This window comes from Cheilinus undulatus, linkage group 23 (genome assembly GCF_018320785.1).
Source record: "Cheilinus undulatus linkage group 23, ASM1832078v1, whole genome shotgun sequence".
Lineage (NCBI taxonomy): Eukaryota > Metazoa > Chordata > Actinopteri > Labriformes > Labridae > Cheilinus > Cheilinus undulatus.
The window spans coordinates 21,944,669-21,962,306 of NC_054887.1; the positions used below are offsets into that span (position 1 = coordinate 21,944,669).

Here is a 17,638-nt window from a genome sequence, read left to right on the forward strand (position 1 = left end):
GTCTAAAGAGAAGAAAATGCTTAGGAAACAGTCAAATTCATCACAGGGTCACTGTATTACCCTCACTGTACAGAGTATAACAGGCCCACATCACACCCGCTAACACTAGCAGCTAGCTTCATCAGCCTTCATTCCTCTTTGCAGATTAATACCATGCTTTGATATGTGGCCTCTTTTCACCTTGGTTGAGAAACTATGCGTGAGTTCAACCCTTGACAGCCTACAACCACTTTGTTCCCAGTTATTTCTTTAAAAACTGTCATACAGTGCTGTTCCTTCTACAAACTATCTGCTAAGCTACAAGTATTTACATTCAGTGAAGTGTTAGGGGAAAGCTCAGACAGGATTTAACTGCAGCAATTAACTGAAGCTACAGCGGCTTTAAGTGGCGGGAGGTTCATCAGTTTAAAAGAGCCTTATAGACCTGGATTTCAAGCCTGTGTTGATAAAAAATGTATAGGTAGTGTGTCGAACCGACAGCCTTGCACTGGCTAGTCTGATGAATGATCTTAACTATTTAACCTTGCGCAACCCTAGTTAAAAGTGTCAAAAAATTGGATAACAGCTGCAAAAACAATTTAAGAAAGGCAAAAAGGGGCAAAAATGAGAGGAGAAATCATGAAAAGCGGTTAAAAAGTGGCAAAATCAGTTAAAAATGGTGGAGGCAAATATGGGCAAAATGTGGGAAAAATAGGCTCAAAGTGGCAAAATAGATGTCTAAAAGAGTGTAAAGGGGTTTTGGCACTAATTCTAAAAATAATAAATCAGAAATCAGAAAGTCTATTGTCATTGTATAAATGTAAATTTTCATAGCATACCATTCCAGTGTTGCATTTCATTCAAACATAAAAACATAAAAACAGACACAGGGCATGCAGTAATTAATTCAATATAAAAGTATATGAATGTAGTTTAAAAGAAAGTTTAGATTATTTAAAGTGCAGAACAGTACAATAAAGTGTTTTGTATATGGCAGAATGGCAGTAGTAAGCTTTATCTGATTACATGATTAATTAGTGTTGTGATGGCTGTGGGAAAGAAACTGTCCCCATGTCTGTGCTGGGTGTTTTGGCAGCTCTGTAGCTGAACAGCAGAAGTTCCATGCTATAACATAAATGTGCAAAATATATTTCTCTGCATTCATTTAAATCCTAAATCAACACAATGGTAAGAGTTGCTTCACACTGTAAATTTGGACCCACATTTTTGTGTTATGAAATGTGAAATGATGGAATTCAAGCATGCAGTTAAAAATGTGATTAATCAAGACCAACTTTCATACTTCTGTGATTGCAAATATAAACTTCTGGGACGCAGATGGCTTAGTGGTTAGGTCACGCCTCATCTATGCAGGTGGCCAGGTTCAAGTCTGGCCTGTGGCTCCTTTCCCGCATGTGTCACCCCCACTCTCTCATCCTCATTTCCAACTCTGTCCACTGTCCTCCTCTCTAAATAAAGGCATAAAAAGCCTGAAGATATATCTTTACAATATCAACTTCTGGCAGTGTCCATATAGTACATTTCCACTGTGATGAGCTTAATTTTTCCTAACAAAGCTGCATGACATTTCTATCCATTTTTGTTAAAAAGTGAGTTGAACTAAAGTGAAATCATTTATGTCCTTGAAAGCCAAAGAACATATGACTTAGAGACACAGGCGAGATAACGTAACGTAATTTGCTGCTTCAATTTACTAATGTTGTCACGTAGGCCGGTAAAACTGATTAAAACTGGCATTTTCAACAGGCAGGAGATCAGCAACTAGGGGGTCAAAAAGTCAGCATTTAGTTCAAGCATTCATGAAAGAAATCCACTGAAGATCAGCTCAACTATTTGTTTTGTAGTGCAGATTCTTGCATTAAAAGACATGTCAATCAGCATAGTAGGAGGCTGTTTGAGTAGAAGTAGAGCGACCCTCCTGTTTGATCGTGGATCGTGCCTTTAATAACTCAGCAAAACAACACAGAGCTCTGTTGAAAGCCTCCGTCTTTGTGCTGCATGCGTGTAGCATCAACTTTCGCCCTGTGTTAGTTACATCTCTGCACCAGAAGACTCCACCACAGGGATTTCCCTTCATTATTATGCAGAGGGAGAGGGAGAAACACCGCTGCCTTTATAAATTATTCATTCACATTCAGACAAACCTGTATGGCTTGACTGCAATTACTCACTACCTTCTCAGAGAGAGAGAGAGTGTGATTGCATTCAAACATCAGCAGGTATTTGCTGCGTACGACTCAGTGTGGGTGTGTGTGTACTTTCTGACAAAGGGAGGAAAGTCGCAGTTCTGCAATTGTCTGCCTGCCTGTCTGTAGCTCAGCAGGTGTTTGAGGAAGTTTTCTTTTCATTATATATTTATATATATATGTATATATATATATATATGCAATATTTAAATTAATCAGCAGTGACTTGCAGTTTCTGAACAGATGACTCTCTCATCACTTCTAACACCCGCTGTTGTCCCTGTGAGGGTGCAGATTGAGTCACCAGCTGCTTCCTATCACCTGCCACAGGGAGCTTTATCAGGATACAGAAGGCATGCAGAGGTTCACATATGCCTCGCAACAAGTAGAAAGACAGAATGATCCTTCACCTGCTTTCCACCGTGTCACTGCTGCCTGTTTGTTTTGACAGAACCACATTACAGGCACTGGGAACTGGTTATTAGGAGATGCAATTAAGTTTTAATTGGAAATAAAAAGGGGTGCACTTTGTTTTTAGCAGCAGGTATTGGTTGTTTGTTCTGCAGTCTTATTCAGAGTCCTGTGTATTGAGATCTGAGCTGCTCCCCTCTGGATAAGGGCTGGGTGAGATACTCTTTCATCTCTTTCCTCAGTTAGAGCTCATAAAGAGTCTGACAGATAAAACTTTAAGGCTTTGTGCTTAAAGGCATGTAAGGCACTTAACTGATAAGTGGATTGGATGGTAATGGATTGGAGGGATTGGAGGTAGTCCAGGTTTAATGCTATAGTGCGACTTTATTTTATGAGTGCTAATGTGTGATGGGATTTAAAACTATGGTAGACAATTTTTTACAACCCCTTCTTTGTCGTTGTATTAGCTCAGGTTTTTGGCAACCCACAAGCAATAAACCAGTCAAAAGCACTGGTAAAAAAGGGGAAAATTTGGATGCACTGTTCATTTAATAAGCTCATTTAATCATTTAATTACATGAATGAATTGAATGGAATATCACCTGCCAGCGTAGCTTTCCACCTGATAACCTTTGTGGATGCCTGTTAACTTATTGTGCATGCAAAGAGTTGTTTTTGAGATTAAATTAGCAAGCTGCTCCAACAAAGGCAGTGTAAAAGGACATTAGATACAGCCAGCAGTGATCAAGCTGCCCTGCAAAAGCTATCCTATGTTCTCTTGAACAATGAGGGTTTGCTGTATATGCAAAACCTGAACAAGAGAAAAGAGTTAAAAAATGAGCATGAGCTATAAACTCTCTTGCTTTGTATTAGGGCTTGGCATGTAAAAATACCCGCAGCTATCAATACAACAAATAAGAAGGTACTCAATTCAGGATAAATTTATCACAAAGCTTCACCACTTTTCATTTCTATTTATATTTAGATATCAAATTTAAGTCACTTCAAGATTTAATGATTCATTCATATTAACAGTGTTAGTTTGGTTGACTAAAGCAATGACTAAAAATCTGAGTCAACTACATTTTTCCATGACAAAGATGAGACAAAGACTAACTAAAAACAGACCACTGATGACTAAAACTGACAAAAGTAAATTTGATTTATATCACCGAGATTGAAGAGCATAAGGTAGGACAGTATTATATTTTTAAGAAATTAAATATTAATAGTGCACCAGGATGAGTGTTTACAATTCTTTATAATTTTACAATTAGTAAAAGTAGCTCAAAAATACATATTTTTTTACCAAAAAAAGTTAAATGTAAGGACTTTTTACTGACTAAAAGTGAATTAAAATATTTACAACTGTCGACTAAACCTTGATTCAAACTCTTGAGAGTGAAAATGACTAAAATGTGACTACAATAAATCTGAGATTATTGAACTTTCATGCAAAGATTTGTTAATTAGGTATATATCCAAAAGACTTCAGAGTAAGTTCAAAGCAAAAAGCTTTGATTGATTTTGGACTCCTACAGGCTAGGAGGGCAGTAGCCCTATCATGGAGGAAAATTCATACAACTTCAATAAATGTATGGATGAAGGAGATGGCAACTTGAATCACATTGGAGAGACTGACTTAATAACCAGAGGAAGGATAAATTACTTTGAAGATTTATGGAAACCTTAATTGGAATCTCTTAAACATCAAAACATGCAGTCCTCTGCTGTGTGTCGAGTGTGTGTGTTGTATTTCTTTTATTATTTAAAGGTATGTGTCAACATGTATGTCCAAGATTGTGTTACAAGTGTTTGCTAATGTTCATTTGTGTATGTTAAATGTATGTAAACATTTAAAAATGTAATAACAATATTGTAAAAAAAAAAAAACAATTGTGACTAAAAAAATGAGGCATTCTAATCTAAGGACTAAGATCAAAATAGCTAACAAAATTAGCCCCACATTTCAGTTATCAGACATTGAAATTGCCAAATATATATTTTACCTACAAAAAAATTAAATACTTTCTAATTCACAGGCTGTAGTATCTTATAAAACATTGATTATTTTTTGTCTATGAAAAGCATTGATATTACCTTCTAAACAAAATAATGTCTCTAAAGGATTTAAAGACAAGACAATAGCTGGGGCACAGATGGTTTGGCGGTTCAAGTCTGGCCTGTGACTCCTTTGCTGCATGTCTCTCCCCTGTTCTCTCATCCCTGTTAACGACTCCATCCACGATAGCAAAAAGCACTTCCTGCAGTTAAAATGTAGAACTTTGATGGACAACAATGCAGCCTCAGCAATTTTGCAGTGTTGTCATGCATAAAAAGGGTTAAGTTGCAATTCTGTGTGATGTTAATTTCATGCAGCTGTGCAAAGCCTGAACTGGAGACAAGAGTTAAAAATTAGCCAAAACTAATAAACTCACATTGATTTTAATTGTTGATATTTTTGATTTGTAATTTCACTGAATGATATTATTACATCCCTCATGGGAAATATAAAATTGCAACGTTGCTATTAAATTGAAATCAGTTGCTATCGATAAAACTTCTACAGAAATATTTTCAATTTTAATCATTTATAAACATCTTTATATATCTGACGTGCAAAAATTAATCTGTTGTGATTTCACCAGCCACACTGGGTAAACTTCGGTCATATTAATGTAACCTCTTGATGGAATCCACCGTTAGTTTTCAGTTGCTTTCCTCCAGGAAGCTTTAACAGGTTCCAAAGGTTTGCTCAGGGCTGGGTAAAAAAGCCGTTTGATGCCTAAATACAGTAAAAAGTATCTCTTCAAATAATTGCAACTCAGAAGTTTGGTCAATCAGACCTGCACATTCAACAGAAAACAGAAAAAAGGTAAAGGACTGTTTGAGAAGAGGCATCATATCAGAATTTTATTATTTACTGACATCTAATTTAACTGAGAATTCAGGCTGTAAACTGAATGCCTGGGATGAGGATTTGAAGATTGGAAAGCTGTTCTTGCTGATCCTCGCGCTACTGTAGGTCTTAATGCATGTCTTAAACTGTTACAGCATTGTTTAAAGCAGACTTATGTAATATCAGCTGATCTGCATCAGTACAACAAAAACATACCAGGTATCTGCATAAAAAGCATGGAGATCAGAGGAACATTCTTTCATTGTTCTCTGCAATGCAGAATGCTTGTTCTTATTGTAACTGGTGTGGTCTTGGCCAGGTCTCCTCAAAAAGAGATCTTAATCATGTTGTTACACCATAAAGGGGATATAGAACATCATTTAAAGGCTAATGTAAATCTCAGCCTTTGGAGTGGAAAACAACCATCTAACGATGTTAATTAGTCTAATAAAACAACAACGCATCATTCTCACTCACCTGTAACCGTCCATATAGCGCTGCTAGGTCCAGGGGTGTCTCCTGTCGGCTGTTTCTCATAGTGGGGTCGGTCAGCTCCTGAAGCAACACTGAAACCACCTCAGAGTGTCCGTACTGGGCTGCACAGTGAAGTGCTGTTTCCCTCTCATGGTTCTGTGGAGAAGAGGAAAGTTAGAAAGGATTAACTGTGAGAAAGGTGAAGGGAGGAAGAAGGAAGGAATTGAAGGAATCATGAAGAGTAAGTGTAGGGGATGACGTGAGGAGAGGTAAAAGAGAGGAAACATGACAAAAAGAGGATGAGGGAGGCAGGAGTGAAGGTCAAAAGTAAATAAGAAAGGTATGAAGGAAGGAGATTCTAGAAAAGAGGATTAACATGTGGAAGCAGTGGGGAAAGATATAGGAATGTGTGTGAAAGGACTGAGATTTAAGGAAGGAGAAGACAGGAGAGGAAGTAGTTATTTTTACGTACTGGAACATTGACACGAGGTGAAATTCAAAACTGAAAGCTTCATTCTCTGTAGATGTTTTAGTTCCACATATGGACAGGTTTCAGCCAGTATATCATTTTCACATGTAGAGATTTTAAAGGCATGTCAGGTTTGTGTGAGCCGTCAAGGAGAAATCTAAAGCTTCCTGACTGTGAAATACAGCTAATCGCATTTCCTCAAACTCTGTGCGCTTTTTTGCTTCAACACTTTTCTCCATACTTGTCATTTGAGCCTGTCATCTTTCATTCAGCCGGCCATTCAACATATTCAGAATCACAATGTAACATTGGCTTTCTTGGTTTTTAAACAACACTTTACTGCTGTAAAACTAAAATAGCATACTATTCCTTAGACAATGATTCTTGTCACAAAAGATTACTACTATATGCATCAACTCTCTTTTCAAATAGCTTCGATTTCAAACAAATTGCTTTAAAATTCACATTTCATTGTCCAGTGTTGTATTTACATTTTATAAATCTTGTTCATACCTTAGTGATTTCATGCATCTTTGACTATGTAAAACAAAAAATATCAGTAGTTAATTGGATATTTTTTAAAGTGTTTTTCCTGATTTGCAGGAGCCATGGTTTTAGTTTTTTAAATGGAAAGAATTAAAAAACATTTTTGATAGTAGTTTGAAGAATTACTGCTTTATCTTGGTTATGATTCCATCCTCAAGGATGAATGTTAAGTGGAGATTTTATCTGTAACCTGCTGTTTGTAACAGGGTTGACCAATTACTGCATAATGTATTGTTCCCATTCATTCTGTAGAGCTTTTATGAGGTCTGACACTGATGTTGGAGGAGAAGGCCTGGCTCTCAATCTCTGTTCCAGTTCATCCCAAAAGTGCTCGATGGGGTTGAGGTCAGGGCTCTGTGCTGGTCAGTCAGGTTCTTCCACACTGAACTCATCAAAACACGTCTTTACAGTCCTTGCTTTGTGCACAAGGGCAGTCATGATGGAATAGAAAAAGGCCTTCCCCAAACTGTTGCCACACAGTTGGAAGCAAAGCATTGACTGAAAAGGTCTTTGTATGCTGAAGCATCAAAATTACCCTTTACTGGAGATAAGGTGCCAAGCCCAAACCCTGAAAAACAGCCACATACTATTATCACTCCTCCACCAAACTTCACAATTGGCACAATCAAGTCAGGTAGGTAACATTTTCCCAGCATCCACCAAACCAAGACTTGCCCATCTGACTGTCCAACACAGAAGCTGGATTTATCACTCCAGAGAACACGTTTCCACTGCTCCACAGTGTCGAGGTGCTTCAGACACTTGAAAATGGACTTAGTACAAGGCTTGCATGCATCTGCTCAGCCACAAAAACCAATTCCATGAGGCTCCTGCCACACAGTATATGAGCTTACATTAAAGCCAGTGAAAGTTCAAAACTCTTCAGCTGTGGAATCAGCAGAGCGTTGTTGATTTTACACACCATGCACCTTAGCAGTTGTTGACCCCGCTCTGTGATTTTACATGGTCTTTTGCTTCCTGGCTGAGTTGCTGTTGTTTCACTTTCTAATATCCCTCACTGTTGTCTGTGGAATATCCAGTAGGGATCAAAATGTTAAATACTTCTATGTTTTTCAGTACATGTTTAAAATGGCACAATCTGCATAATTGTTGAATCAAAAGTATCAAAGTTACCAAAGACTTTAAAAGACCTGTAGTCATTTTTGACCAGATCTGCTGCAAGTAAGAGAGAGAAATGCACTGGTGACATATTCCTGCATGTTAGAAAGTTTATAGTAGCTAGCCTGCAAGTTTTAGTAATCAATGTTTGATATTAACTAGAATGGCAGAAAAATTAGTATACTGACAATCCTAATTTGTACATCACACTATCTATACCAGCTGCTGCAGTGCTGAAAGATGAAGCCCTTCTAAAGTTCTTGTATCCATCACCCATGTCCACATGCCTGCATGGAGGCTGGTGGTAAAAGGGTACAATAATTAATTTATGCTCCATAGATTCCTGGTCAGCACTTTGGCCCTAATGTCTCAGAGTGATTTGTGTGTATTTTAAAGGTTACTTTGAACTTGCAGGAGACCTCATGTTTAAAGGATATATGGCCATTTTCAGGATCTCTAGGGGCCCCTGTCAGGACCAGAACAATGTTGGTGGTCTCTAGAGTCCTGCAGCTCTGGATGAAAAGAGCCCAATAATGAGTGGAAAAGTGGGCAGAGGGACACCCAGGAAGGAGAGAGAGGCATGATGGATAGCTATACAGAGGGAAAAGACGGCAGAGAGAGGATGAGTGGTGGGCTCTATGGGAATGAAATCTGTGTTTGCTTATAACGTGAAAACTGATAATCCAGCAACCATATACTGTAGACATTCGTAGACGAGGGAGGCATTTATCTATGTTTCTGTTGATTTTATCAGAGGGAGAAAGGAAAGTTTAAAGAGGGTATGCGTGTGTAGCAGTGTTGTTGCTGGTGTATGTCCAAGAGCAAAACCTACATGTAGAGTAAGTGGTTGAAATATAACACTATGTGATGTAACGTTACAAGAAGGGGGTGAAGGGGAGACAGGATGAACAAGAGAAGAGCCTGTGATGGGAAAGGGAAGGAGGCAAAGGAAAGAAATGTAGTAGAAGCCTTCCTGGTGATTTATGGAGTTTGGTTCTTAAGATAGTGACTACATTTTCAAAGACAGCATACTGTTTTAAAGTGTGGTGGTAATTAAATTGTTTGACACTGCCTTCTATATTCTGAAGTACGATGCCAGTCAAATATAACACAGCCTACTGCCACCAGTTCCTGATGGGAATTTCAGCTCTTTATGATGATGTGGATCATTTGGCTCAGCTCAGTAGGAACAGCCGGCTCTTATGGCTCCCAAACGGCTTTTCATTTGTTAACATTTTGGCTCCAGGGAGTTTAGTGGCCTGTAGTTTAGAACATCCTGGTCTAAATGAAAAGTTAGATTACACTGTATTTTTTAAATAACTTTTTATTTGTATTCAAAAAAACGTACATCTTGTTTTACCTCATCAAACCAGTAATATAGTATTTTTGCACTGCCCTTTATACCTTTCTACATATGTATGTATATTCACATAGTTCTGTAGGAGATTATTTGTATCTCCTTTGACCCGTATGAACACTATCTGCTGGAGGTTTTAGATGATGGCACCCTCTGCAGGCCATTGCCTGCATGCCAAAGTGGCATGTTTCTATTGGTTGAGCAGCACTTTAAAAAAACCCACAGCTTCCTAACTTCTGTTTGTCCGACTTTCTGATGAAGGCTTGATGCCAAAATGAGTCAGCGCAGTTTTTAAGGTCAATATGTGACCATGTAATGAAATAAGTGCATTTTAATGTCTGAAGTGAGGGCCTTGGGAGTTTTTTCCTGTTTATTTTACAAATGTGAGAGCTTAATAAAGCCTTTACAGCACTTTAAAATAGGGATGCACGATATTATCGGGCAGATATCGGGATTGGTAGATATCAAAATTTTTGCTGATATTTAAATCCAATATTTTGGCGGTGCATATCAGCATATATCAAATGCAAAATTTGGCCATACATACTAATAAATTAGTTTTAGGCTGGGCCAACAGACCTATGTAAGTTGAGATCTCTTTCTTTATTCATTCTCGTTCTTTAAACTTTAAAGTGTGTTTTAAGGAAAAAAGTGTCTTTCTTTATTCATCCTCAAACCTAAAATTGTGTTCAAAGGACTGAATTTTTAGTTATGTAAAACATATTTAAATATCTGTATTGGCTAAAATGAATCTGTAAATATCGGCATATCGGATAACAGCAAAAATCCAATATCGTGCAGCCCTACTTTTAATTATTTGAAAGGTCATCAGATACTCCTAACCCCCGTCTTGACAAGTGAGCACACGTAGTCTGCAGTCTGCTCTTCGGGCATCCTTATTCATGTTAAAATATCACCAAATGGCAGTCATCAGACATGACTTCAAGTTTTCCAATCGACTTCATAAATGTGAGGTTAAAATTATTGTAAAATGATATAGGTAGGTAATGACATACACCAGGGTCAGGTAAACACTAAAATACACCTTTTAAGAGCATTAATGTATCAAAATTGATAGATAAGGCATCCTGAGATGCAATACATATAACACTTTTAGTCTACATTCATAAATTGTATGAATAAACAAACAGACCACCAACACAAGAACACAGACCAAACCACTAAGCAGTTTTATGCAGAACAAGGAATATATATAAAACAAAGTTTTTCAACCAAGTGACTACTATCAAGGTTGAAAAGCCTGATGGTGGAGGGAATGAAAGGTTTAGAATCACCAGATAAAGCAGCAGCCTGAGGGCAGAACAGTGAACTCACAGAGGGGGAAATGGTCTTGTTGGGAAATTATTCCCTCAGATTTTTGGACCACCTGCCTCACAAAGAACGTGGCTGGAATCTGATTATTTGCTGGATTCCAGTTTGGAGCAGATCTTCTTACTGTGAAGACCACTTTTTGTCTTTTACAGACAGAACATCAAACCAGCAAACAAAAGAAACATTAAAAGACTTTTAATAAAGGAATAAAGGTAAAAAATACAGAACATTTTGTTACAGAGAGTAAAGGACTTTATCTTGCTCAGCAAGTAGATTCTTTGTTGCTTTAAGTCCATGTTAAGTGAAATCCAAACTTTGTGTCTTAACACACTAGATGTTGGAATAATGTTACTGTAAACGTGAAAACACTGAGAAAGTTGTTCACCTCTTTCCTGGCTTGGTTTCATTTGGGCAGGAGAGATATAGGAACCCATGACATCACCAGTCTTGATGGGGAATTACACTGCCCCCCTTATGCTACAATGATATAAAATTGACGAGCAGTTCATCTTAATACAGTCTGTTGTTAGCTGATGATACTGTCTTCACTGAAAGTTGACAGCCAGCTACATGCTGTGTCTGTTCATTGTGAGGTAAATATCCCCAAACTATCAACCACGAAGGCCCATGGGTCATTAAAAATATAACAGAGACTGCTCTTCTCTGGCACAGAGCCAGGCAGCTGCACTCTGATTTAAATTTGAGAGGATCATATTTCTTGTGAGTGTGTGTTGCCTCAGCTCATTCAATTTCACTGCCTCACCTTTCATGATTTTGAGGCTTAATTTTATAAACTTAGAGATGTTTTTCAAGACTGTATTTTGGCCTGTTGGTTCATAACACAGTGGCCTGTCATACAAACCTAAAATACAGGTTTATTAAATCACTTTACAGGGACTTTAATGATGCATTGGTTGTTTACATAAAACTTTAGCTGGGAGTCAAACACATTTCATAAGAATTTATTTGCGTTAAAAATGTTGTCATACTTGGTATGAACAGAGCTTGCTTTAGATTTTTCAGTTTTTCCTAAAATCAGTGGCACGCTCCTTTTTTTAGGCATGCTTATTCAAAGAACAGGGTGCAAACTGTGGTCATGACATTAAATCAAAACAAATAAAAACAGAAAGTAAGGAAATTTGTGTTTGGTAGATTATTTCTTTGTTGTAACAATGCTTCTTGGTAATAAATCTTATACCACTGGAAAGCTTTTTTATTACCCTTTTAAATGATGCCACATTTGTAAGGACCATGCATTTGTGGGATGAGCAGCAGAGCTCAGTATGTTGGTTGCGCCCATGAAAAATGTACCAAATTTTCTCTGCCAATGCCAAACAGCTGATTCTGCCAATGACTCTTGTTTGGTGTTTAGTGGATTGGATGGTTGAAGTTTGAAGAAACAAGCCATATTGACAATTTAACAATTTATTCACTTAGCAAACAGGAGCCTCAGTAGTTTGTGGAAGAACCATACACAGCCAAAACAGCCTGGCACCTGCCTGTCGCTGACATTCCCCGTTATATGGAACTTGGCCTTCAGTGTGGAGATGGTACTAGGGTTCACTCCAAACAATGCCACAATTTGGTTTTGCGGGACACCAGCTTGAAGTTGCCCAACCAATGGGCCCTGTCCAGATCAGTCAAACGTGGCATGCCGATTCTTGAAGCAGACAACTACTGACCACTGTAGCAGGGCCCATGCTCACAGGTGCTACCAATCAGGTGGTACCAGAAGCTCAAAACAAGAGTCAATAGCAACAGTAAAATAAGCTGTTTGGCATTGGCAGAGAAGATTTGGTACATTTTTCATGGGTGCAACCCACATACTCAGCTCTGCTGCTCATCCCACAAATGCATGATCCTTACAAATGTGGCATCATTTAAAAGGGTAATAAACAGGCTTTCCAATGGTATAAGATTTATTACCAAGAAGCATTGTTACAACAAAGAAATAATCTACCAAACACAAATTTCCTTACTTTTTGTTTTAAGTTTAGTTGAATTTAATCTGATTGTTCGACCAGTGAAGATGCACAGCCCTACAAGACAAGCTCTTCTAAACTTGAACTTTGCCCAGTGTTGACAGTTTTCTGACTGTGTCCTTATCTTAAGTCTAGCCAGTCCATCTGAATTTTAATTTTTTTTTTCATAGGATTATTTGGGGGCTTTTTGCCTTTGCATGACAAGGCAGCAGAAAATAGAAAATACATGGAAAGAGAGTGAGGGAAGACTTTACTAGTTTCAGGATTTGGATTTGAGTAGCCTCTGTAGGCCCCTGCTAACAGCACCTTTAATTACTGTTTAATCGACCAAGAACTAAATTACTGGGAACACCAGTGATATGCTGACGTATTCATGCATTTAATATTCATGAAAACATGCATTTACATCTGCCATGGCTTCAGTTTTGACCACAAAATGGACCGAGTCATCACAACCACTGATGTTTTTGAGGAAAATTACACAAAAGAAACCCTGCTCCCATAGAGAGATAGGTTTTTATGTACATTACATCAGTCTAAAAGAAAAAAAGAGCATTAAAAAGGCTTTCATGAAACATTACACTGCATGCAATAACTGATATAAAGTATTCTGTTTCATGCAGGCGAACATGCCTTTGATATCCCCCCTTTCTCCTCTTTTCCTTTACCAAATTCCCTCAGATCTCCCGCTGTCAATTCACCCCTAAAACCTCCACAATAAAATTCCAAAACACCACGACCACACTGGCTGCTCAGATCTCATCTCATGCCTTTTCTTACTCTCCCTCTCCACAGCCCTCCCTCTTCCTCTCCCTCTCCCTCTCGGCTTTACCCCTCCAAGCAGCGAGTGAGAGAGATGGAGAGATACAGTTTGTGTGTGAGTGACACAGGGAAAAGAGACCCTATATGAAGACAGACATACAACGTGATCAAGCTGCGAAAACATCACAAGCGTGCTCCAGTGCTTTACCCCCTCCTCAGCCAATCAGATCCATGTGTTCTCCCCATGGAGCGCACACCCCTCCATTGATGTCAGAGTGGAACGTTCCAGAGCAGGTCTGATTGCAGTACTGTAAGCACAATAATCACACACTCATGCTCACCGTCATCCACATTCATCACAGTTTATGGCTTTAATTGTTGGCTTTATTCTGTTTAATAAACTCTGTTCACTCTGTTGCTGCGTGGAGATTCCACTGTTAGATTATTTTCCACTAGAGTGAGTCACATTCCTCAGGGGATCATTTAAAGAACATCTTTTCTAATCTACTGTATATACCGTCTTCATCACAATGTAATATATTCCTGCCTGCTCCCAAACAACCACAATCACAGCGTAATCAGTCATCATTTGCCACTAAGGCGAGTATCTGTTCAGTGTCTGGAGAACAGGCCATTCATCTATTACAAGTTAAATCTAAAGGCACTTGGAAATAAAGTTAAAAAGGCTGCAAGGGATTTATTTAGAGCATCTTACATTCATTTGAAAGCAGTGATACACAACAGAGCATCCTAGTATATTTAACACAACCGATGAGAAGAACAGCAGGACACAAAGAGGTGGTATTTTCAGCTACGGAGTCAATTATTTTTGAAGACACTTCAGAGTCAGCAGAGGAGAGTCTATACTGTTTACACTTAGTGAGGAAAAGAGAGGCTTAAAGCTGGGAGCACATTATGAGAACTGGTGAACAATAATTACCAGTAGGGATGCCCCGATTAGGTTTTTGCTACTGATTACAATCACTGATGAGTAAAATCAGAAGATACCGATCATAGTTTGTGTTTTGTTTCAGCCGCTGGTTTAGAAGTTGGTCCATCTACTTAGCTTTGTAATGTACGACAACCTCCCGCAGGTGGCAGTGTAACCTGATTAAAGGAGCACAAAAGTCATCCTTTTGCATTCAACATACTTTTACTTAGTTTATTCAACAGAGCAGAACAAAAAGAAGTCATGCAACAGGTCTCCTAAGGTAAGTTCAACTGAATTATACAATGTTAAGATTCATTTATTGATGTGTTCATTTATGTGAAACATAATTATACACACACTGAAAAATACCAAACCTATTAAGTGGGCTAAACAGTGTAAATTATCAAATTATGAAAGGCATTAAGCCTCAAGAGCATTGGCTCAGCTGCATTATGTTACTGATCTTGTATTAGAATAAAAACACACTGTATTTTTTTCAAGTGTTATCAAAACCAACCTCCTAAACACATCATATAGGGTGTGAATTAGCATTGCCTAATAGTAATGTTACTAACCTGACTCTAAACACATCATTACCTTAAATTCTGGTGTCTAACCTGCACTTTTGATACCAATTTTGTCATCTAAAAGTTGGCAGCAGATTATACACTCACTGGCCACTTTATTAGGTACAGCTTGCTAGTACCAGGTTAGATCCCCTTTTGCCTTCAAAACTTCCTTAATTCTTCATGGCATTGTTACGACAAGGTGCTAGAAACATTCCTCAGATATTTTGATTCATACTGACAAGATATCATCACACAGTTGCTGCAGAATTGTCAGCTGCACATCCATGATGCAATCTCCTTTTCCATCACATCCCAAAGGTGCTCTATTAGATTGAGACCTGGTGGCTGGGGAGGCTGCTGGAGCACAGTGAACTTGTTGCCACATTCAAGAAACCAGTCTGAGATGATTTGGGCTTTGTGACATGATGCATTATCCTGCTGGAAGTAACCATCAGAAGATGGGTACACTTAACCCGATATGCAAGATGGATGTGTTTCACGCATCCATCTGGAAAACCTTCGATAGACAGTGTTTGGAAAAGGACAGAGCCTTTGAAAATAAAACTCGGAGAGTGTTTGTATTAACGTTCTGTCACATCTTTATGGGCCACCCAGAGCAACAACACACGTGACGTCGTCACTGCTACCGAGGTGCGCGTGCGCAGCTAACGAGGAATGAACTCCATATAGAACTGCATAATGCGAACCATGGTGACAATAGACATGTCAGTACACGACTTTTGTCGTTTTGAAAAGAAAACAACTCAATGCTGTTTTCTGTTCTTCTTTTAACGAAGAAATGTCTTCAAGTTCTGATAAAACTGGCGCTTTAGCAGCATCCACGCTAATCTCTTCTGCCATAACGGCACCGGCCTCTTGTTGCTGCTTGCTTACGTCACGACTCCGCCGAAAGTACTGCCCCTCATCACTTTTTGGTCCTGTCACTTTCTAACCAGGCCCAAACGGTTTAGACGGGAGCTTTGCAAGATGGATTCACCAGTGAGAAACAAGGAAACGGGCGTATACATCTGTTTTGCAAGGTTAGGGTACACTATGATCATAAACGGATGAACATGGTCAGCAACAACTGGATATTTTCCTTTTTTGGATCATTCTCTGTAAACCCGAGAGATGGGTATGCATGAAAATACCAGTAGATCAGCAGTTTCTGAAATACTCAGACCAGCCCATCTGGTACCAACAAGCATGTCACGTTCAAAGTCACCTTAATCCCATGTCTTCCCCATTCAGATGCTCAGTTTGAACTTCAGCAAGTCGTCTTGACCACATCTACATGCCCGAATGCATTGAGCTGCTGCCATGGGATTGGCTGATTAGCTTTTGTGTTAATAAGCAATTGAACAGACGTACTTTATAAAGTAGCTTGTAGGTGAATATCCAGGGCCACTTAAACCAGTAAGAAGTGCTAAGACATGCAGCGTCATTACCCCAAGTGCTGCCACATCACACTGTGCACAAGACCTAACCTCACTGAAAATTCATCCCCATTCATTGTATGTTACAAGTGACCACTTCTGCTTCACTGCTCAGAACGTGCTGGAACATGAGCGACACAAAACACACCAGCAGGGTTTGGCACCTCTTTAGTTCATAACTCTGCAGAAAACAGGAAGTATAATCAAATAATCCATGTGGAGTGCTGGTTTGATGGAGAACTCCTCAGTAAGAACAAGTGACGGGCAAAGGAGGGCAGAGCGTTTTGCACTGCAGGCTGGCTGACAACTACCGTATTATAGCTAGTAGAAATGCAGACTCCATACAGCTAAAAACAGAAGGTACTAAAAGAGCAACACAGCTGTACAAACATTATTTCCACTGATTCAAGTTAATTAGAGTGAATGCAGCAGCAGAGGAAATGACAAAAATGTTTTCAAACTGACAGTTAAAGGTGCTGAAGTTCAGTTTAATTTGATAAACAATGCTGACGTGCCTTTTACTTACTGCCTGACAGTTATACTATATAATTACACTACAGAGCTTCCCTTTCAGCCACAGACAACCAGGAAAAACTGATACACCAATAAAGGTTTCTAATCCTGTGATAATGATCAATAACTGATAAATGAAGATATCTCTAGTTACCAGGAAGTCACATGCATTGCAAACTGATTAAGGGCAGTAAGCTTGTGCAGTTTTCACAATCTTCACAGAGTGTTTTGCATGGCTGCTGTTTCTGAAGAGTTTAGACAGTAGATACTGTAATTAAAGATAATTAATGAACATGCATTTTTTATGTTTGGTTATTGGTCAAAATACAGGCCCATTTTATATCTGTTATTAAAGTCTTTATTGTAGATCAGTCCTACTTAATATCATCAAAAGAATATTTACAACTCAGAGTGTTGTCCTCAAATGTCAAGCCTCAGTGAAATGCAAATATTTTGACTACTACTGATCCCCAAACAATTAAAACCAATTACAATATAAAGGGCAATATTTGGAATTTCAGGACTGAAAAAGAAAGTTTGAACTCGCAAAATTAACACAGATCTGCAATCAGAGATTTGCTGTTTCCACAAGTGCACAAAAATCATGAAACTTCCTGGAGTTTCTGGATGATGTATAAGTGCAAACAGCTAT

The 17,638-nt window shown here is 38.6% G+C and overlaps 1 protein-coding gene across 3 annotated transcripts in view; it reads right to left on the bottom strand.

The window, feature by feature from the left end:
* Positions 1-17,638, bottom strand: part of anks1b (ankyrin repeat and sterile alpha motif domain containing 1B) — a 360,504-nt gene that overhangs the window by 228,057 nt on the left and 114,809 nt on the right. For all 3 annotated transcript variants that reach the window (XM_041780709.1, XM_041780708.1, XM_041780710.1), the window contains one exon: positions 5,974-6,126. In XM_041780709.1, coding sequence (XP_041636643.1) covers positions 5,974-6,126 — 153 coding nt within the window. The remainder of the gene's footprint in view (positions 1-5,973; positions 6,127-17,638) is intronic.